Here is a 23900-nt window from a genome sequence, read left to right as displayed (position 1 = left end):
GGCATATACATACACAGAGAGAGAGAGACAAACAGAGACAGATACACCTATATAAAGTCAAAGTTTTGAACTTCTGCCATTTTAGATAAGTTTCCTAAGAACAGACATCCTTATGTCATCTGTGGGTGGCAATGTGAAGAATTTTCCAGTAGGAAAACTAGTAAGCACATATCTCTTTACTTTCGCCATTTCTCAACCAGAAGGATAAAAGTGTCAAAGGTTTTGCAAAGTAAACTTGGAGGCATTTCCTGTGTGAAGTTTTGCTCACCTGAACTCTGCATTGTTCTGAAGTGCTTCTTTGGTCCCATTGGGGTCACAGTGTGCTCACACACACCTGGCTGCTGAGTTCTAGAGATGGGACCCTCAGCCTCTACCTGCAAGGCCAGTGCTCCCCTGGTAGTTTCAGCAGTCAATGGTTAGGCTTAGTTTATGTATTCTGAATAAGAAGGGTGTCAGCCTGGGGTTGTCAGGAGGCAATAAAGGACATTGTGTAGGGGCTGGGCCTTGAGAAACACCCTACCCATTGTGTATTGGGTAGGGTGTTTGCCTTGCACAGGGATTTGATTCTGACACCCCGTATGGTCCTCCAAGCTCACTGGGAGTGATCCCTGAGCACTGTCACATGTAGCCCCCAAACCAAAATAATAATGATAGTGCAATTTTAAAAAATGAATTATGTCATGTAGTGTCTCTGTGGGTAAATAATCCTTCTTTAGCATCACTTGCTTTTTTGTTTTTAATATAAATGACATATGATATTACATGTTAACTTTAATAGGAGTATAACAATAATTTGTCATTTGTATACAGTGTAAAATGAATGACCACAGAAGTATTTCTTATATATTAGCAATACTTAAATGTTTGTAATACTTTACATTATTGCCTATGGATTCTATCTGTATTCTGTATCCTATGACAGATATAAAACATTGGAACTAAAAATTTTTATTTCCTAACTCCCACCCATGAAACCACCAGTCTGTTTTGAGTAAAAGGCAGAGTGTTAAGAACACCATCAAAGTATACCGTATATACCTACGAAAAGGTGGCTGGATTCTAATCATAGACAGGATGGGAAATAGAGCCAGCTAAAGTGACATAGGTTTCAGCACTTCTGCCCCACTGCAGGGACAGACACACTTTCTTTTCTCTTTTTTTGTATTGGCTTTCCATATACCGTGTTTCTGGAATTAACTTGTGAAATATTCTGGTGCAGGTCAGAAATAACCTGTCAGTTTGAAGACTAATGATTAAGCATTTTCAAATATATTCTCCTACCCACTCCTTAAGTAACAGGACAAAGGAGGGCAGCTTGAGCGTATTTCCTCTTGAGAAAAAGTCTACTTTAGGCCCAAGGAAAATATGATGTCTCTGGGAGAGATAATACATTAGACATCTTCAAAATATCAGCTGTTTTTGCTCCAAATAAATCTAAAAAGAGAAGGAAGGAAAATGTAAACTCTTAATGTTGTAATAGATTATGAAGTACGTTGGTCATCCCTCCCGCCACTTACGGCATTGAGTCCTAAAAACTTTACTTTTCCTTATATTTACATATGTTTCCTTGAACTTTCGCCTCCCCGTTCTTTCTCCTGCTTGAAACTGCCCAATTCCTCTTCTGACCAAGAGCTCTCCCAGATATTTAAAAATACCTACGGTATCTTCCTTTCTCTCTCATTTTCTTTTCTTCTGACTCTCACTACCTGGTTTCACTCCCCAACTGTTTGAAGTAAAAGCAGGTAATGGGGTTGGAGGATTCTAGTGCCAGCCCTACCTGCTAGGCAAACTCCACTGAAATCCAATGAGAACATGCTAGAGCGATTCTCCTTCTTGACTCCTCCCAATTTTCCATAGCAACACCATTCTGCACCAGAACCTGTACTTGGGAAGATTGCCATCTGTTTCCCCAGAGCCTTTTTTAAGAAATCCATTGCGTGTGCTTCTCTCCCACCCCCTTGGGATGTCTGAGCTTAAATATCTACCTTCTCCTGTGGGAAAGTGCCCCCCCCCAGTGCCAAGTCCAAGTCCTGGTGTGGCTCTGTGGCCAGGCCTGTTGCAAACTAGTCTTCACTCCTAGGTCAGACTCTACCTGTAACAGTGACAACACCTGCTCACCTAGACATGCTCATTGTCAGCCCCAGGATGGCCGTCTGCACCTCGCCCAAGAAGAGACTGCTCACTATGGCCATGGACCATACTCTCTTCTGTGTCCTGCCCTGTCTCTGCTCGCCCTCCCCAGAATTCAGGGTAGAACCATCTAGAAGGCCATCTTCTCATTTAGCAGCCTCTTCCTGTAACGTCAGTGTGAATGTCCTGTGACTGTGTTTCTTTCCAGTGGGCCAGCATTAACTGCTGACTCTCCTTTGCCTGTTGGTCTGAAATTGAATAAAGAAGAAGATCATTTTGTGTGGCCAGTAATCTGATCCATCCATTTCGTGGGAAGTAGTGTACCTTTGTTCCCCACACAAAATCTTATTAGCCTAATTGTTCTATTTACTTAACTAATCCTCTTCCTGTGAATCAGATTTGGAAAAGGAAAAAGAATACTCTTAGGCATAGACTCTAAATGATAAACATTTTAATGAGTTTCAAAGTACATTTAGATCCTGTTATCTCCAGACTCAGGCTGACAGCTCAGAACCTTATGTGTTGCAGAGCCAGGGAATTGAATAAGAGCTGTCCCTGACACCAGGGTGGCACAGAAATTGCTCTGTTACACCCTTTGTCCTGCGTTCAGTATCTCCCTTCTGTCACAAAAGCAGATACAGCTCTTGTTAGAAGTTTCCTTACACACACACACAGACACACATACATATATGCATATATATATATATATATCATCATCGTCATCATCATCATCATCCCCTTGATCGTCGAATTTCTCGAGCGGTCTCAGTAACGTCTCCATTCATCCTAGCCCTGAGATTTTAGAAGCCTCTCTTTACTTGTCCTTCCAAATGGTGTCACGTTGGAGACTCTTTCAGGGTCAGGAGAATGCGACCCATCATTGTTACCAGTTTTGGCATATGAATACACCACGGGGAGTTTACCAGGCTCTCCCATGCAGGCAGGAAACTCTCAGTAGCTAGCCAGGTTCTCCGAGAGGAAGAACTAGGTTATAAGATGTCACTTCCGAGAGCTTGGTTTTATAGTCTCTGGATGTTGGCTGTTGATGGGATTTCATGGCGCAAGGGGCAGTATACACTATATATGTATGTGTATATATATATATGTATGTATATATGTATGTATATATATACACATACATAATTTTAAAGGTATATTCATGTTTTAAGATGTCCAGAAATCTGCGCATCTGTGCTGTCAGCCCAAGTGGTTTCTGTGGACCGTAATTCCCTTTTCTACTGTTGGAGCCTGGAACTGTGAAAGCAAAAAGAGCCCAGCTCCTTCATGGCTACAAGCATTGTTGCAGGGAGAACCAGCCAGTCGCAGGTCTAGGCAGAGACTCACATTTCACCTGCTCAGACTTTCAGTCCCTGCTCCTCACTTTCTGCCACTGATTGGAAAATGCATTTGTATATGCTGTGGGTTTCTTTCTTGTCAACCGCTTTTAGATAATCTTGTGTAGCACCATAACAACATAACCTTTTGAACTAGGAAAGTCTCCATTTTTACAGTTGAAGAGCCCAGAGGAGAAATTTCTCCCAAGACACGCAGCTCATCAGCTCACTAGCTGCGGAGTCTAACCGGTTCCCCACATTGTCTCCATATCAGGCGCTCCTGATCCTTTATCTGGTCTCGTGAACATTCCTGTTGAAGTCTGGCCCCAATCCCGGTGTTTCACCCTAACACCACTCCCTTTAGGAGAACACATGCTCACTGCTCACCCCTGTAATCAGACCTTCTCCATGGCTTCGGAGAACCTTTCAGTTCCTCATTCTCAGGGCATTTGTCATTGGCTCCCTTGGTATCCTCTAGTTTAGCTCACATGAGAGCCATGAAGTGCAAAACGAACCTTCGTGTTCTCAACTCCCCTCCTCCCCCTACTCTAACACCTAGTGTGAGGCTTCCATTTGAGGTAAAGTCAGACTTGCCAATCTGACCTTCTCAGTGGCCCTTTGCCACCTAGAAATGCTTTTATTGACTCTAGAAAACATTCCACTTCCCTTAGTAAATGTGTTCAGCATCTTTCACAAAGTCACTTTATTTTCCATCTTGGCCATCTTCCACACTTGGATTGCAAGCAGGAGGAAGGTCAGTTGAGGTAAGGCCAGTTTTAAGTGTGACAGCCTTAGACATGAATGGATGATTACTCTACACAACGTTGTGGCCAACTCATTTGGTTTCGGCATCCCATTAGGACCATAACCAAATAGAGGAAGCTTTCTGCAAGAAGGATTCTGCCATCACCATCTACAGCAGCAGGAAAGAGTATTTAGGGGAGAATCCTTTGCCTAGCCCAGGGCAGCAAGCCCCTCCTGATGTGTGCCCAAAAAGCTTTGAGGCCTGGGGTGAATGTTCATTGTTCCCTCACTCTCCATCTTTGAAAAAGGACTAGTCATTCAGAGCTACCAGCCCACCCCACGCTGCTGTTCCCTCTGTGCCACCAGTCACCTCTCCTGCTCCTTGATCTCTGTCATGGGTTCTCTTTCATGCTTTTCATCCTCCTTTGGCTTCTCTATGAGTTCTTCCCACCATCACATGGCCTTTAACTCACTCTGCCAGGGCTCCGGAGCCAGGCAGGAGTGGACAGTTCGGAGTGGTGGGATGCGCAGAGGAGCAAGACCCACAGAAGAGGCAGTCAGAGATCAGCGCTCGGGAACTTGGTCAGAGATGAAGGCTCAGAGTTCCAGATTAGATTCCTTCCAAGAGAAGTTGGGAAACTTGATTTTCATATGATGCAACATTTTCACTTTGAGGTGTTTGCCAAGTTATTAAAATAATTTTAAATCTTACTGGGCTTGCCAAACAAAATTTGTCTGTGGTCTAGTCCCATACACTCTCTACAAGTCTTGTCTAATTCCTTCCCAGCCAATCTTTCCTCTCACTACTGGTTGCTATCCTTTGAGTTTGAGCTCTAACTCTGGTCTGCACCGCAGATTTACATAGGCTAGTTACGTCCATGTCCATGGGCACACCATATTGCAATTATAAAACTGAGCTCATCGGCCTCCCAGGTTTTCTACACACTCTAAGATCAACATTACATAGTTCTGTTTTCATTCTCCTGATAAAAATACAGGAATACCTCAGAGATACTGTGGTTTCAGTTCCAGTAAAACATGACAATGGAATATGTCACACAAATATTTGCATCTGAGTTTATAATAGAAGCTATGCCTATACTATACTACAGTCCGTTGCTTCTGCAATCATATTGAGTCTTTAAAAAAGGAGAAAGGGGGCTTAATTTTTTAAATATTTATTTCTTAAAAAATGCTAATCAGGGCTGGTCAGAAATCTCAGCAATTGGAGCACATGCATAGGGATCCAAGTTCAAACCCTGGCACTAAGTGGCCCACATAAGCTCCTGTGGGCCTGAGAATTGAATAATCTGGCCTTGTTGACCCCTGGAGTCCCTGAGTACCATCCCCCACAAAGCTAATTATCTGCGTCTTCAGTGAGTTGTAATCTTTTTGCTGATAGGGGTTCTTTATTTATAATGCAGAATCTAAAAAGCACAATAAAGTGAGTATTCTTGGTGCTCTTATTGCCACACTTGTCTTCATGCTAATTCCACCAACAATAATTGTGCGATTGCCTTTTGTTAGCTGTTTCTATTACCCAACAGCACTGCTTCAGCAAACAACCAGAAAAGACCCTTTGACCTTATTCCCTGCACTACTCCTTTATCTCAGCACCAAATAGGTTCTGTTTACTCTTCCCACAAGTCCTCCGGGATTTGTTTCCAATGTTTCCTTCCCAGAAGGTAGCTACAGTGTCTTCTCAGCCCTAGTCTCAGCTTCCTAACTCTTCACCCTGCCGACAACACTTCCGTTCTCCAATAGGGACTTCGCCCATTTTCTTGAGTGATCTCCTAGATCGCAGTATAGCTCTTGTTTTATACACTTTTGGGGGCTCCTTTTGGTGTCCTCTCCGTGGTGCCTCAGCCATCTCTGTACGCCAGCCACCGTGCTGTTTAAAACTCTACCAACATACCAATCATTTGATGTGCAGTTGTCTTGGCTGCATTCGCAAGCAGGATTGTGCCTTTCTTCATGCCCACTTTAAATCTCTTCATCCACACAACTAAAAATACTTGGTTATTTGAAAAGATTTATCAGGAGTCGGAGTGATAGTATAGCAGGGCGGGTGTTTGCCTTGCATGTGGTCCAATTCCTGGCATCCCATATGGTTCCTGAAGCCTATCAGGAGTGATCCCTATGCACACAGCCAGGAGTAAGCCCTGAGCATAGCTGGTTGTGGCCCCAAAATTAAAAAAAAAAAAGAATTGATCAGAATCTAAGAAAAATATCTTGCTTTTGAAAGGGTTATTCTGCCTGTCACCATTTCTAAGGATGCAACTTTCAGAGAAGGAAATGGCCCAGCTTTTCCTCAAGCAGCCTCTTTCCACAGGACCTCTTTGTAGTTTGGATTTGCTGCCAGGGGCTGAGAAGAATGAACAGAGCTCTTGGACACCCGGGTTTCTGCCACCCTGGCATCAAGAGCTTTACACAGTTCCTTTCACCCTGAAGAACAAGTTGTACCCACCATTCAGATTTCCTCTGCTTGCATCTTTGGCAGGCCTGGGGATTTCTCACAAGGCATCTGGGTCTGTTCTGCCATTCTGATATCCTGAGGTGTTCTGTATTGTTCGTAACATCATTTTTTTGTTAATAAGTTTTTGGACTGGACAATACTAACTCTATGAGGGATTGTATCCCATCCACTTTGATCAGAGAATCTACCCATCTAGTTTTTGTATCTGCATGTCCAACCTTCCTCTCAGAAGTGCCTGGCCTTACACAGGGATAGGTTCAGCTGTTTGAACTACTCATTCTGATACAAGTGAGATTTCTGAGACCTGTCATGTCCAAGGGTGTCCACGGCACAGGACTGGAATGGGGGCTGCACAGGCTGCATCATGTAGCTCTGAGAGCTTCTTTCACTGTCAGATTCCATTGCCAATCCAGTACTGCCTGTCATCTTTCATTCCTCTGGAGAAAGGAGGATCCATTACTCCTCATCCTGTCTTCATTTTGCATTGCCACCTCTAGGAAATTTTGTTTGTTTGCACTTTATAAGGTATATCCTATCAGATTTTCTTAGACTTTTTGCTGCTTCTTTCCTCCACATGATTACTTTTATTTGAAGCAGATAAGACATGTGACTTAGCAGAAATGGCCACCTCTCAACACTTCCTTCTTGTGTCGGCACCTTAAGGGTTTATTTACTGTAGTGATTCCACTCCAAAGCCATTCCAATGAATACGTCATATTTGTCTTCTGTTCATAAGTCTAACTTGGAAAGGAGTGCTATGGGGAGACTATAAGTTGTCATAAATTTGCTTAAATTAACTTGATTTCCGGGCTAGAGAGAGTGCAGGATATAAGGCACTTGCCTTACATGAGACTGATCCTGGTTCTAATGTATGGTTTTTTTATATGCCTGATCCCCAGCATAATATATGGTTTCCTAAAAAAGGTCACTCCTGAGCAGAGTCAGCCCCACAGTACTTCTGGTATGACCCAAAAAACAAATCCTTCCTGCTAGTGAGATATTGCAGCAGGTAGAGAGCTTGCCTTGTACACATTTGATCTGAGTTTGATCCCTGGCACCCCATATGATTCCCTGAGCCCACCAGGAGTGATCCCTAAGCACAGAATAAGAAGTAAGTCCTGAGCTAAGCTGCGTGTTGTTGCCCTTAAATAAACAAACAAACAAACGAACAAACAAAAACCCCAAAACCAAATCTCCATCATTATCATTATTACCATCATCATCATCATCAAATAACTTGATTTAAAGTAAAACTAAATAAAATCTTTTTGTACAGGAGAATTTATTTTGGAAGTAGGAAATTCAATTAGCATAGGCATCTTTGAAATTGCAAATCACATTTTGCACATGAAAAGTGAATTACACTGCTATTGTAGGCCCTAGTCAGGCTGTTTTCTGACTACCTTTATTGGTCATTCTGTGAAACCAGAGTTAACCTGAAACATGTGGAGAGGAGCTCAGCTCCAAGCCTCAGTCCCAATTATTATAAATATGGTTTTATATATGTGCATATTATGGCGATGCTTATTTTAGCTTGGGGTCTGTCTAGCAACAGAGTCTCAGTCATCAGACATTTCAAAATGCAAGAGTTGAAGAGACAGAGAAGTTTAGGAGGCAGGGAGGCAATCAAGCAGTATTGGCAATCCAAGCAGGTTACTGGATATCAAACCAGAGCCTCACACATACAAGGCAATTACTCTACACTGAGGTATCTCCGCCACAAACGTAGACTCTCAAAGGAAAAAAAAAAAGAAAACATTTTCACTAAAACTATGATATCATTGATCGTTGAAGAAGATGAACAATGTTGTTTTTCCTGTTGCCAGACATGAAACTTTGTAAGTTTTCCACAATTGCTGCTGCTCCATATAGATCTTAAAGAAAAGGCTCACTCCCCTCTCTGTGTCTCATCAGCTTGTAGGACTCCTGTGTGGCCGGTCCATTTATTTAGGTCAGTCAGAAAAAATGATGCAACTGTTTCTCAAAGTAGCCCATTCATACCATGCTGACTGCTACAACTGCACAGAATATTTCATAAGAGTTTTCTTTCAAGGGCAAAGAAAAATACATGGTATTTACAGAAAAGTGGCCCTTTCTACTTTATCTCAGTGGCTGTGTCTAAAGTGGAAGTGGAGAGAGCCAGAAATACACCCAGGCAATTGGGCCCTTGTGGGATGATTCATGCTGGCATTGCTGCCTGGGATGGAAAATTTGGCTAGTTAAGCAAGATGAGCCAGAAAGCCTCACACAGGCTCCTCTGCCAGAGCTGCTGCCTCCTGTCTTGTGACACGCTTGTTGTTGTCTTATAGCTGAATGATTGACTCTTTCTCCCCCACTCTCTCTCAGTTTATGACCAAGAACCCTACCATGCGCTTGGGCAGCCTGGCTCAAGGTGGCGAACATGCCATCTTGAGACATCCTTTCTTCAAGGAAATTGACTGGACTCAATTGAATCACCGTCAACTGGAACCACCTTTCAGACCCAGAATCGTAAGTGTCCAGACCGTCCTAGTACACTTCCCTCTTCTATTGTTGCAGCGTCGCACCAGCCCTGTGATCTTTGGGATGCCCAGACTAGAACTTCATGCTCTGTGGAGCAGCTGACCCTGCAGGAGGCTGAATGTGTTCACGATGGAACATTTCTCCATGGGCCTTGTTGCTAGTCAAAAAGTTTTCGTCTCTCCCAGCAACCATTCTCACTTAACCTAAATTGAGATTCCTGGGACCTGCTTTCTAGGTTTTTGCAACCTGAATTGTTAACAAATAGAGAATTATTATCTTGGACTAATGTAGTTGTCATAACTTTTTTAAAAATCCTTTTTAATATGCTACAGAGCACTTCTGTGAACACATTGAAATAAACTCTCAAGCACATAAAATCTGATCCTTGTTTATATTATACATATATGTACACATATATATTATATAATATAATTGGCCAGAGAAAACAGTGGTTAGAAGGATTGGTTAGAGGTTAGAACTAACCACAAGTGTGTGTGGGTCTGAGGGTAGGTTAAGATAGAGAAGAGACCAGTATGACAGTAATAGCTGGGAATGATCACGCTGGACAAGATCTGAGGGTTAAAAGTAGGTAAAGGGATATTCTTGATAACCTTTCAGTATCAATATTGCAAACCACAATGCCCAAAAGGGGAGGAGAGGGGAGGGAGGGAGGCAGAGGAAGAGGGAGAGAGGGAGGGGAAGAGAGAAGAAAAAGAAAAAGGGTAGGAGGGTAGGAGGTGGTGGGGGTGATGGGACACTGGGTGCTGGAAACACTGGGGACACTGGGTGCTGGAAACACTGGGGACACTGGGTGCTGGAAAATGTACCCAGTGTCCAGAGGGCTAGGTGTTGGAATACTGTATGAACTGAAATCCAATCATGAGCAGCTTCATAAGGGTATATCTCACAGTGATTCAATAAAAAAGTTTTTTTTAAAAAGTGTGACCCTTGTTTTCTTTTGACAGAAATCCCGAGAAGATGTCAGTAATTTTGATCCAGACTTCATAAAAGAAGAGCCAGTTTTAACTCCAATTGATGAGGGACATCTTCCTATGATTAACCAGGATGAGTTTAGAAACTTTTCCTTTGTGTCTCCAGAATTAGAGCCGTAGCCTTATGGAGAATGAGAGTGATGGTATGAGCATCAAAAAGATTTTCCAGAAATTGCTTTGTGGGGGCATTCCCCTAGCATCGGCCTTAGAACAAGAACCATTTCCTCAGGCAGATCAGGAGGAGAACTCTGTGAAGGATGGATCTGCAAGAGATCAATTATTCAAGTCCTGAGGGTGCCGTGGTACTGGAGATAATTGATACCAAGAAAGCTTTCATGAAGAAATTACAACTCAACTAATGAGTGTCCATGGCTGCTTCTGGCTAAGGATATTAACAGGAGCCCAAAGGAGAGATGGTTTGAAGAAAAAAAAAACTAGACTCTAGAAATTCTGAGCCAAACAGGCTTTTCACATCAAGAGGCATGGCAAGACTTTGTATGGAGTGCTCCATGCTCTTTAAAACAATGGGCCCCAGTACAGCTGTCATGCTGCGAAAGTCTTTAAATGCAAATGAAGAATTTAAAGATAAGAAAAGTAATGGTTTGCCAATTAGAATCATTTACTCCCAAGAAATATAGGAAAAATGGAGTTCATAAAACACAACTTATAGCCCAATTTTGAAAACCATATGTTGGGCACCAAGACCACTGTTGCAGCTCACTATCTTATTCTTATTTTCATTCAGAGGTATTTATTGAGTGTCCAGTGAGACGATGCCACAAAACCTACTGTAAACAGTCATGCCCTCAGCCCTTTTATCCTGGAACCTGTTCACTTACCCAAATGGTGTCTGTGAGACGCCTCTCCATGTTCCCCATGCCATAGATTTTTGTCAGCACATAACTCTTTTTTCACGGAAGTATAATTGTCACAGTAACTGCCACACACTCAGCAGGTGACCTTGAGGTGCTTGTCCCCTGATGAACTGTGGGGTCTCCTCATAGGGTGTCAGTATTGCTCTAGGCTCAATAGTCAAGAACCACACATCACTTGTGTCAATGACCCAACTTATAGCTTTTACGATAGCAGTTTATTTAAGTTATATTTTAATAGACAGATATTTGGTATACATTTTAAGAGTTAGGAACTGCTCTGGTAAACAAGACATGTATCAAGGACTGTAGTATGTACTTATATGTGCAGATGGAGAATTTTATCCTAATGGTAATAAATACATTTTGTAGCAAAAGGAAATTTTTTTTGTCCATAAGAATTTGTCCCATCCTCGTTGGTAAAAACAAAGTAAATACCTATTTAAAATAAAAGGTTTGAGCAGAGGGGTAGGACTTAAAGCAAATTCCCAAAATCTTCTGTGTATTCATTTGAATGAAATTGGTGTACATCTTATTTACTGAAACTTTTGTTCTGAACTCGGGTAACGATTGCTAGGCAATGTTGTAGCAGACTAACCTTAAAAAACTCAGGGACAGTGCATGTTTCTTTCTCATTCGCATATAGTCCAAGCTTAGTGGTCTTCTAGCTTACAGCACTGCCATCTAGAAAATGTAGCTTCCAAGGTTGCCACAGCATGGGGAGAGAGTGAGAGGAGATGCTTGCTGTAAAATCACTTCCCCTAGAAGAGGCACACATCACAATTCTGCCCCGTTATGGCCTCCTTGTAATTAAAAATAGGGTGGGGGGGTCAGAGCAATGGAGAGATAATATTGACAGCCTCCATGGGGTAGGATGGGGGGTGGTGTTCTTTCCTGCACTTCAAAGTGAAAAATTACTTTACTGATTATAGTGACTTTATGTTTAAAAGTGTTTCCAGGGGCTGGAGTGATAGCACAGTGGGTAGGGCGTTTGCCTTGCATGTGGCCGACCCGGGTTCGAATCCCAGCATCCCATATGGTCCCCTGAGCACCGCCAGGGGTAATTCCTGAGTGCAGAACCAGGAGTAACCCCTGTGCATCGCCGGGTGTGACCCAAAAAGCAAAAAAAAAAAATAAAAAAAAAATAAAAGTGTTTCCACAAGTGGACAAACCATCCCCGTGAGGAGTGCTGGAACCATCCTAGAGTGCATGAGTACAACTGGAGGGTCCAGGGGGACAGTGTGGGGAGTACTTTCTGTTTGCTTTCTGTCCCTGTTAAGGGGGCACTGAATGATTTTTTTTTCTGGAAAAGGGGGATGGCAGGTTAACTAGATTTGGAAACCTCTGGGTTAGTACTTCAGACTTTCACCTGTGTGATTTCACTAGACTGATGTGATAATGTCTGTAAGGCAGTAAGGTCCTTCTACCACTGTTTTTCAAGATGATTACCATGATATTCATGGTATTTTTTCAATTCTACCAATAGGAAAAGAGCTACTCAGAGAAGCTCAATTAGTCGGTTTAGACAGTGGTAAGGAGTGTGTTCAATCTAAAGTTTCCAGGCTTGAAAAAGGGCATATTCAGTGTAAAGCCCAAATCTTTAAAATCCTGTTACAACAGACTTCTAGAAAGGGACAGATCATTATAGGATATGACTTTGGGAGAGACTGTTAGGAGAGACTGTTCAAGCTCTGGTGTTCCATACTGCTGATTGGCTACGTGCTGTGGTTGACCCCACACTGGTAAAGAACCATGAGGAACAAAGCAAGCCTGTGTTTGTTTCTGAAACCCACTATTATAGCCTGGCAAAGGACTCGTAAGTTCTCCTCTGTAATCACTCAGCAGTTTTCCTCCTCACAGTCTATCCCCAAGCTTGCTGCCTAACTCCTGCAGGTCAGGTCAAGGCCATAACTCCTTACTTACCAAACTTTCCTATGGCCAGTGATTTTGCTGTGATAGGATTTCGGGTGCTTCAGCCTTGGCCCCTCTTTTATATGTGAGGAGTGAGGAGAATTGAGTACTTATACAAAAGTCAACAAGCCTTCAACTCCAGGGAGTTAGAACTCCCCCTCATGTTTTCCACAGGCTCTCTAATCCTGATGTATCTTTGTGGGGCTTACACGGCTGCTCTCCTGAACTTCCTGGGGCAAACTGGCCAGGAGCTGGCAGCAAGCCATGTGATCAGCAGGTGCTGACTGTGCTGGGGTCTGTCTGGTTCCCTGAGCTCAGCAGGCAGCATAGAGCATGGGAAGAGGCCACAGTGAACCCGAGTTCCGGCAGGATCAGTCATGTGACCGTGTTGTAAGAAATCTTGAGAAAATCTCACTCTACCTCCATTGTATCACTCTACCCTCCACCCCAGCCAACCCTCAGTTCCCCGCCCCCTGCCCCAAGTTGGACCCTGCTCTTCCACACTTTCCACAATAAAGATCACTGCGGTCTTGAGTATTAAAAGGAGAATAACTGCAAAACATTTGCTTTGAGATGTGACTTTATAGAAGATAGTTTCACTTCATGATGACTAATACTTATTAAGATGCTTCTGAAGATAACATGTAACAGAGAGTTCTATATTTTCCTCATTGTATTTTATGGATTTGGATTTAATATCAAGGCCTTTAGTCCATTTAAATTAATTTTTTTGCAGGGGGTAATAGGGCCATACTCGTGACTCTGTTCAGGAAACCATATTGCCATGGGTGCCAGGGATCCAACCAGGGTTGGCTGCATGCAAGGCGAGTGTCCCTGTACTATCTCCCTGACCCCTGAATTCACTCTTAGTTGTAATGTGAGATAGGGGATCAGATTGATTTTTTGGGTATGTGGCTAATCAGTTTTTCCCGAAGTGTTCATTGAAGAGGCTTTCTCCTTGCTCCATTACATACTCTTAGCTTGTCGTGAGTTGTCCTTATAGCCAAAGGTTCATCCCCAAGAGATATTCTTATCTTCATTTAACAATCTGAGGGAAACGAAAGCACAGAGAGATTTGGCAACTTGTCTTAAGACATGGCAACTAATTCAGTAGGGTGAGGATTTAAGGAAAGCCAGTTAAATCCAAAGTATCTACTCAGCCCAACTTTATAAAATTTTTCTAATATTAAAGCTAATTCTGTTTTCCCCACTTCTGTGAGATTTTGAGAATGAAAAAAGCATGAATTGTTATTAGTAGGAACATGAGATAAACTGCCAGCAGGGCAGGACAGTATTAGTCACTGAACCAGTTATCATCAGTGGGTTTTATGATTTGCATATCAAGGAGCTGCCAATCCTTTTGAAAGGAACTGGGGTGGGCCCAAGTGATGCAACCTGTCATGGACTTGATCCTCTTCCTAGAAGAGGAAATAGTCTGGACCAAAATGAATTTGAAAACCCCTTCTAGGCCCCTAAGGTAAACTCTGAGCCTGGGGATGTTAGGAGCCTGGCAAGGAGTGGCCTAAGGGGAGCTCAAGCTCACTCTTCTCCTCTCCTAGAAGAGCCTCTTCATATTTGAATAATTTCTCCCCTGTCCCTCCATTGGCTTTTGTGAAATCACCAGGAAGAAGGTACAGAGCCTGGAGCCTCTCTCCACAAGTGCGTGCTCACAGCCACAGAACTGATGTCACTTGGTAGCAGAAAAAGAGTCAATGTCAAAGCACCTTTTTTTCTTGAATCGCTTAATGATCTAAATTGGGTACATGTTGTCTTGAAAATATTCCAGCCCCACACTCAGCCTTGACAAGTTCACAGGCCAATACCATAAAACTTTGTCTTCTTTAATCCCTGGCCTTGGTCATCTTGACTGCTTACTCATTGTTGACTTAAAGTGACTAGACTGGGTGCTGTGATTGTGCCTCACTCAGAATCACACTGTGTCCTACAGCCTCTGCTTTGCGTCATCGGAGAATAAGATGCAGATACAGCCAAGACATTGTGGTAAAAGTGAGCGAGCTCTGTGGTTACATGGTTCTCTGAACTGAGTTACAGGTTGGACAGAACAACCCAAGTGTACCATGCAGTGTGCCCTTGTTGTCCCCCTTCCTTCCTGTGTTGAATTAGAACCAGAACTGAGGGTGGTACCATCAGCTGAGTTCCACTCCCTTGTTGGTTTCCTCCTCCCTTCTCTTCCTCCTTATTTGCTGTGTAATAAACTGGTCTTGTTCTCGCTCCTAGCATTTGCTCTTCAGACCCTGACCTGTCATATGGCCAGTTTTCCAACCCCCAAGATGACACAGAATTTTGATTGGCAAACTTATTTAGGAGACTCTTAAGACTCAGAAAATAGCAGTTTCCTTCCCCAGGTATTTCTGCATTGTTTGTTTTGCCATGTGTCAGCTCTCACTCTGGCAGAAGACTGGGGAGACAAGAAAACTGAGCGGTGAAGGACTTGCATGCGGCTAGGGCAGACCTGTATGCTGAATTTGTCACTTATTGTACGTCCTTGAAGAAAGATCACCCTCTCCTTGCATTTCACTATTCTCATTACTGAAATGGGAGTAACTAATTTTTTTGTTGTTTGTTTGAATTTTTGTTTGTTTTTGCCCACACCCAGCAATGTTCTGTTATTCTGGCTCTGCACTCAGGGATTAATCCTGGCAGAGCTTGGGGGGCTGTATGGGATGCCAGGGATCGAGTTTGGGTCAGCTGTGTGCAAGGCAAATATCTACCTGCTATACTATCACTCTGGCCCTGTGAGTAACTGATTCTTTCATGTTTTGTTACTTTTGATTTTATTTTTTTAATTTTGGAGGTCATGTGTTCAGAGGCTGATCTCTATCCTAATGGTGCTCAGGGGATCATGTGGTGCCCAGGATCAACCCAGGGCCTCTGGTCTGAGAGTGTACATTGTAGCTCTTTAAGTCATCTCTCTGGACCTGTAGGGATTAATTCTTGCCCACTCATGTTCTTACACCCGGCATTTGTGGGATTCTCTGGTGAGCACTAGCCTTGAGACTGGAGTGTAGAAAATACTCAGTTCATCTTGGTGATGGTTATTATCAGCTATGCAGAAGACTAAGAGAAGGCTATAAGTGATTTACAGCAGGGAATGGACAAAGGGGGGCCCCATGTTCTTCATGTTTCCCATCTCCCTTGCCTCGGAGGTTGTGCTAGCTCACCTTGGAGGGCCTTTCATTTTCTAACTTGCCTGCAGAGATTTTTTTGAGGAGATTTTAAAAACTCTTGGGATGTTTTTAGCCCACTCTGCCCTGTTGGACTTTCTGGATCAGTTTTAAGCTTGGAGCTCTGCTGCTCAGCCTGCAAGGAAAGCTGAGAAATACCGGTGGTTTGCTCTAGAAATGACTCCTCTCTGAGCCTATCAGGAATGGCTTTGTACTGCTGGATTATACCTTACTTCACTCACCTATGACCACACAGGCACACAGTACGGGGCTACACCTGAGTACAACAGTGCCTGCTGGACACACTCTGGACACTCCACATGCCCCTGAACTGGTTCAGAGAAGAGCGGGGTTTCACAACATTTAGTAAGTCCTGGAATGTCTGAGTTTTTGAAGCCAGTAACAGACCTAAGGGCTTTTTTCCTTCTTACATTAAGATACTGAAGAAGTTTTCCAATAAAATGTGAGCGTGTCTGTATTTTTTGTGTTCTTGTGTGTCTTGTCTAGAGGCTGGGTCTGAGCACCCCTCTCCTCATGAAAAGCCTTCCCAGACTATCAAGAGCTTCCTTTCTCATGCTGCCCCAATCTTTTTCATTTATAGAGATTTCATTCTTTTGAGATCTTGAACCCTAGCTAAAATTCAGGTTTATGCGAAGCAAAGGTTGCATGGATACTGAATGTAGTCAGACAATCCAACGAACTAGTCTAAGATGAATCTTCTTTTGAAGAGATTTCAGTTAGAAACCACGGCTAGGATAGCAGTGATTTCATCTAGCATTGTCAAGAAAGTCCTGCAAGATGTATCAAGTTTTCTCTTTCCGTCTTTGTGCTCTTATGAGTGAGTGAACAAAAGACTAACCAGTCAGTAGTCAGGAGCACCACACTGTCCTCAGCGCATGCCACTGGTACCTAGGTTTCCTTCTTTTGCAACACATTTAATACCCCAGCATACACATGTACCTTCTCTGTGAATCTAGATTTCCCTTCAACTCACTCAGATAACTTATTCCTAAAACTTGCATATCTCATTCCTGATTGCCTTTCTTATTTCTCACATTTGCTTACATGTAGTAATGAACGTCTAAAATTAAAATCCCTTCTAGGAACTAATAGTAGGTTCTCTTGTGGATAAAAGAGAACACATTATGTCTCACCTTTGCATCCTCAGCTGCTTGCTCAAGGAAAATTATCTACGATGAAAATGTTACATTGGTTATTGATAAAATTATAGCTCATGGTAAATAAATGATATAAAGCATCCTTGAGGTAGCAGTCTAGACTGCAATACTATTAGTGATTTATTAGCACAGAGAAGTATTGATCATTAGGACTGCAAGACTTCACGAAAGCATGTCTGCAAAATTCTCCTCTTGTTTTTTTTTTTGTTGTTGTTGGTTACTAGACCAGTCAGGAATACATATTTGGTTTCACATAGCTGAGCTTCAGCAACCTACATAACAAAATCTCATTTCCTTGTGACCAGCCAGGATTATTACATAATGGTACCCCAAAGTGTAGTGATTAACAGATTATTGTTAACCTGGGGTAGATTTTGCAGCTTTGGCTAGCCATTGTTCCCTTGGGATAGACAACTTTTTGTTTTTATCGTCCTTTAATCTTATTTTAGATTTCAAACAGGCCGCATCATAACTGTACATAAATATTTGACACTGAGACCAAGTGCTGCTTTGTTCTCAGACTACTTGTGCCATTTCAGAAGATTTGGATACAAATGAGCAAATGAGCATTGGGAACCATTCATTAAACTTTTATTAATTACCAATTATTTGTATTCATGATTTACACATTCAGTTGTCAAATATGTTTTTCACCCAAGTATCTCATAATTGTATCCGTGTTGTGAATATGGCATTTTATAAGTGCGTAAGAAACATTCTGGGACTCGGGCAATAGCACAGCAGTTTGCCTTGCATGCTGCCTACCTGGGTTCGATACCCATCATCCCAAATGGTCCTCAAGCCTACCAGAGGTGATCCCTGTGTGTAGAGCCAGGAGTAATTCCTGAGCACAGCTGGGTGTAACCAACAACCTAAAAAAAAGAAAAAGAAAAATCCAACCTGCTCTTTTTAATTTTTTTTATTTTATAAAATAGTTCACAATATTTGATTAAGTTTAATATCCAAACACCAATCCCACCACCACTACACCTTCTCTCCACCATATTTCAGATGTTTCCATCCTGAACCCCAATCCTTGCCCCAAAGCACAACCAAAATAATATATTTTGTGTTGTTTGTTATGAAAAACACTGAAAATGCTACAAAAAAGTATCCTTAAAGGAAAGAGTGTGAGTATTGTTGTATTTCACCCAGGGGCCATTAAGCCCTTCTATGAGAGATCACTAACATGTTGTTAAAGGTTGACCCTTGTGTGCTTTTATATATATATATATATATATATATATATATATATATATATATATATATATATAACCTGCTCTTGAATGTTATTATCAGAGCTAAATCTCACACTTTTTTACATCAAAGGTGATATGCCTTTACAGTTCTATCCTGGATTAAGTATAAGAAATATAACCTGCACTGATCCTGACAATGTGACAATGAAATTTATATCAGGTAAGATGGAACTTGACAGTATGAGTGAAAACTTAGACGAAGGCAGAGAGAAATTTGATACATTCTCCAAGCAAATATTAGGACCTCAGACCTATTAAAATGCAACTGTGGTCTAAAGAATTTTAACCAAAGTGTTTCAGATGAAGGGGAGATGAGGCCTCACTGAGTTTTGCCACAATTAGAACTGCCTGGAAAGCTGTGCTCTAGACACCAATGTGGAGAGAAACCAAGCTTCACCAGTTTCCTCTTTTCAGAGGAGATGGAAGTGAGCAGTGAGGAAGGCAAAAAGCTTATAACACAGCAAGTAGGAGGTAAGCTGGCAGTTAGCCTGAGAGGAACAGGCAGACTAACATAATCACTCAAATATGCAAAGAGCTATTGTGGTGGTCATGTGGGCTGCTCTCCAAACATGCCCAGCTTTCTGCCTCCTGGCCATGTAATCAGAGCCCCATTGTTGCCCCACTAATGGACAGGTGAGCCCACATAATAGTTCTAGCCAATAACTTATGTAACAGGAAGCTGCATAGATCTCACGAGTCAGAACTTCTCGGCCTGCTGAGAGATTTTTTCCTCAGTGAATGGCCACGATGAGAGATGACAGGTGGACTCCGACAACCAAAGTTTCTGAATAATTGATAACCATGAGTCAAAACCTTAGCCAAGACTGGATGGGTATTTTCCATATTCCAAGAAATCATTGTTCTTTCCAGTGTTGACTGATGCTAAGATTATAGTGGTAGTTTGCCTTTATAGCATGACCTAATATATCCTGGCAGATACTTCTGCCATATGGGGAGGGACATATCTATGGTAAGTTACAGGACTTAACCACACAGGACTTACTTAGAAGTAGGGACACATCAGACTACAATAGTGGTGTGAAATTTGTTCTAACTGAAAAATACACTTTATCACAAGGAAGTTAGATATTTTATCTAACCGTATTTTATTCCACCATCCTTGGAAGGGAAGTTCATCATCATTGGACATCTCCAATCTGTAGCCCCTCTTGGGATGATGGTCAGAAAGCTTAATCAGCACACAGAGAGCCTGTCCCCAGAGCCTATCATACCACAGTTTGCAATGGGCTGAGCAAGCACAATATAATTGTGCAGCTTCCCCAGGCCCCACTGGGGCAGCCTGGAGTTGGTTCATCATTAATGTTTCCACTGGCCGTATGCCCAGGCCCTTGGTGCTTTCACTGTACCACACTATCATGAATCTGTGATCAGCATTGCTGTGAGGCTCAGCAAGTATGAGCAAAATGCATAGCATCTCAGATGGCAAAAAGACAAAGCAAATGGTAAAGATGCTTGTGTCACCATCATGCTGAGTGACACAGTCCTCTGAGACTTCTCTTTGCATCATTAAGAGACATTAGGAAACTGCTGAAATTCACCCCTATTCATGTTTGTTCATTCTCTCTTTAGGAAAAAGAAAGATCTGGGCTTTCATGCTAACAATGCAACACTCCAGTGTAAAGATATGCTCTCAGGAGATAAAGTGTGTTGAAATAAAGCTCTGTTGTGAGAATAGGGAGAAACAAGGTTCTCACTATTGGAGACTGGGTTGCTTTAGAGAAGCACTCACTCAGATTTCTAGTAGCTGGCTGGAGTTGTTTCCTAAGAACCTGGTGTATCTGTCAGTAAGCTAACAGTGATAGCTCAAACTGGTCATGGTTTAAAATTTACTGTGGAAATGCTGGCAAATGCTACAAATCAAAATTTTAGATTTTTGTTTACTTTTTTTTTTTTTGTCTTTGACAACTTACCAAAACCCTGGAAAGAGTAATAAAGTCCTATGTTCAGAAACAAGGCAAAAGTGGGTTGATAGTAGCTCCTACTTTATCACTGGTGAGAAAGTATTGAAACTTTTCAAAATTTTGGGTTTCTTATCTGAATTATAGCTAGTGAAAATCAAGCTATTAACAACCGCAGAAAGTTATATGAAGCACAAATAATAATCACAGATCACTTACTAAACAGAGCTCCTTTCCTTGAAACAGACAACAGTCTCCAGAAACATAAAGAATCACATTTTAATGTAGAAAACCTTCCCAGAACTTCCCAGCCTCATATGCCCTTGGCTAGTTTTAGTGTCACACACCTGAACCAATCACTTGGCAAGGGAAATGCAAGCCTCGGCCCTTCTAGAAACCCTGTTCCCCAAGTAGGATTGGTGATGTTTTTAAGCCCCCTTGATGGTTCCTTTGTGCAGTTAGTTGGAGTTTAAATCTTACATGAATGCATAACTTAGGCCTCCATAGATAGAGAGGTTGTATTCTCCCTCTGAACGAAGAAGAATATAATTAGGGTTCTTGTAGTTGGGAGATAACGGGTGGAGGAAGGATAGACTGTTTATCGTTATAACTATTCTCCAAGTCCCCGAAAAGGGGAAGCTGGAGAGTGAACGGCCCTATTTTTCCATGAAAGGAGACTTATTTTCTCTGAAGGGATGTGAGGAAAAAGGAACAAAAAGGAACAAAAAAAAAACATAGTTGAATAATGTCAAAAAACTTCTCTTTTCTTTCCCCAAGAAAGGAAACATGTCAAGATTCAGAAAGCCCCCAGACTTCCAAATTAAAAGAGACCCACACTAAGACAAGTAATGCATCATCAAAAGTTAGACAAGGATCAAATGGAAGCTCAATTTCTAATTTTTTGAGAAGTGTCCATATTGTTTTCCAAAGGGGCTGGACCAGTCGGCATTCCCACCAGCAGTGTAGAAGGGTCCCTTTCTCTCCACATCCTCTCCAACAGCAGTTGCTTTTGTTCTTTTGGATGTGTGCCATTCTCTGTGGTGTGAGGCGGTATCTCATAGTTGTTTTGATCTGCATCTCCCTGATGATTAGTGATGCAGAGCATTTTTTCATGTACCTTTTAGCCATTTGTATCTCTTTCTTGGAAAAGTTTCTGTTCATTTCTTCGGCCCATTTTCTGATGGGGTTGGATGTTTTCTTCTTGTAGAGTTCAACTAGTGCTTTGTATACCCTTGATATCAATCCTTTATCGGATGGGTATTGGGTGAATATCCTTTCCCACTCTGTAGATTGCCTTTGTATTCTGGTCCCTATGTCTTTTGCAGTGCAGAAACTTCTTAGTTTAATGTAGTCCCATTTGTTTATCTCTGTTTTTACTTGATTGCTTAGTTCCGTGTCATCTTTGAAGATACCTTTATCTTCAATATCGTGGAGAGTTTTGCCGACCTTGTCTTCGATGTTCCTTATGGACTGTGGTCTGATGTTGAGGTCTTTAATACATTTTGATCTGATTTTTATGCATGGTGTCAGGTCGAGGTCTAAGCCCATTCTTTTGCATGTGGTTGTCCAATTGTGCCAGCACCATTTGTTAAAGAGGCTTTCCTTGCTCCACTTCACATTTCTTGCCCCCTTATCAAATATTAAGTGATCATCCATTTGGGGTTGTGTGTAGGGATATTCCACTCTGTTCCATTGGTCTGCGGCTCTGCCTTTGTTCCAGTACCATGCTGTTTTAATTGTCACTGCTTTGTAGTAAAGTTTAAGGTTGGGGAGGGAGATGCCTCCCATCATCTTTTTCTCCAGAATTGTTTTAGCTATCCATGGGCGTTTATTGTTCCATATAAATTTCAAGATTGCTTGATCCACTTCTTTGAAGAATGTCATGGGAATCCTTATAGGGATTGCATTGAATCTGTATAATGCTTTGGGGAGTATTGCCATTTTGACAATGTTAATTCTCCCTATCCATGAGCAGGGGATATGTTTCCATTTTCTCATGTCCTCTTTTATTTCATGGAGTAGCGTTTTATAGTTTTCTTTGTAAAGGTCCTTTACTTTCTTGGTTAAGCTGATTCCAAGGTTCTGGGAATATATCCTGGAGAAGCAAAAAAGTACAGTCGAAATGACATCAGCACTTATATGTTCATTGCGGCACTGTTTACAATAGCCAGAATCTGGAAAAAACCTGAGTGCCCAAGAACAGATGACTGGTTAAAGAAATTTTGGTACATCTATATAATGGAATACTATGCAGCTGTTAGAAAAAATGAAGTCATGAACTTTGCATATAAGTGGATTAACATGGAAAGTATCATGCTAAGTGAAATGAGCCAGAAAGAGAGGGACAGACTTAGAAAGATTGCACTCATCTGTGGAATATAAAATGGTAGAGTAAGAGACTATTACCCAAGAATAGTAGTTTATAATACCAGGAGGTTGTCTCCATGGCATGGAAGCTAGCCTCACACGCTGGGGGAAAGTCATCCCAGATAGAGAAGGGAACACCAAGAAAAATGTGATTGGAAATCCCGAGTGGGGAGGGAGATGCACGCTGAAAGTAGACTAGAGACTGTACATGATGGCCACTGAATACCCCTACTGCAATCCACGACACCCAAAAGGAGAGAGAGAGAACAAATTGGAATGCTCTGCCACAGAGGTGGAGTGGGGTGGGGGGGGATGGGATAGGGAGGTGGGAGGGATACTGGGTTCATAAGTGGTGGAGAATGGACACTGGTGGAGGGATGGGCTCTCAAACATTGCATGAGGGTAAAACAAGCACGAAAGTGTGTGAATCTGTAACTGTACCCTCACTGTGACTCACTAATTAAAAAATCAATAAATTAAAAATAAATAAATAAATAAATGAACCTACATTCTAAATGAAAAAATAAAGTTAGACAAGGAGAGCACCTTAAAAGCAGTGAGAGAAAAGCAGCTTGTTACATACCAGGAACCCCCCCCCCACACACACACACCCAAGACTATGAGCAAAATTTTCAGGATAAAAATTTGCTAAAAGCCTTGAAAAAAGTTAAAGCGACACATCACTGCTAGACCAATCATAAAAGAATGTTAAAGGGAATTTTTTAAGCTGAAATAAAGGATTCTTATTAGTAACAGGAGGATCTATGAAAGCATAAATCTCACTGGTAAATATAAATGTATAAATCAGAATAATGTTATAATAATAGTAGCAGATTAATCACTTATAAATAAGAAAGCTAAAAAACAAATTAATAAAAATATTTGTTCATAAAGCATAACAAAGACATAAATTGTAATATAAAATACACACAGTAGGAGGGAATAAAAATTTAGATCTTTAGTACGCACTCGGGTGTAAGTTGTTGCAAAGTGTAGTGCTAAAATGTAGGCTATTTTATAAAAACCTCATA

General features: G+C 41.8%; 1 protein-coding gene across 1 annotated transcript in view; it reads left to right on the top strand.

The window, feature by feature from the left end:
- Window positions 1–11831, top strand: part of PRKCH (protein kinase C eta) — a 251635-nt gene extending 239804 nt beyond the window's left edge. The window contains exons 13-14 of the mRNA XM_004612376.2: window positions 9031–9174; window positions 10152–11831. Of these exons, the coding sequence (XP_004612433.1) occupies window positions 9031–9174; window positions 10152–10298 (291 nt within the window). The 3' untranslated portion in view covers window positions 10299–11831. The remainder of the gene's footprint in view (window positions 1–9030; window positions 9175–10151) is intronic.
- The last annotated feature ends 12069 nt before the right edge of the window (window positions 11832–23900 follow it).

Source organism: Sorex araneus, chromosome 3 (genome assembly GCF_027595985.1).
Source record: "Sorex araneus isolate mSorAra2 chromosome 3, mSorAra2.pri, whole genome shotgun sequence".
Lineage (NCBI taxonomy): Eukaryota > Metazoa > Chordata > Mammalia > Eulipotyphla > Soricidae > Sorex > Sorex araneus.
This window is presented reverse-complemented; position numbering and strand designations above follow the sequence as displayed.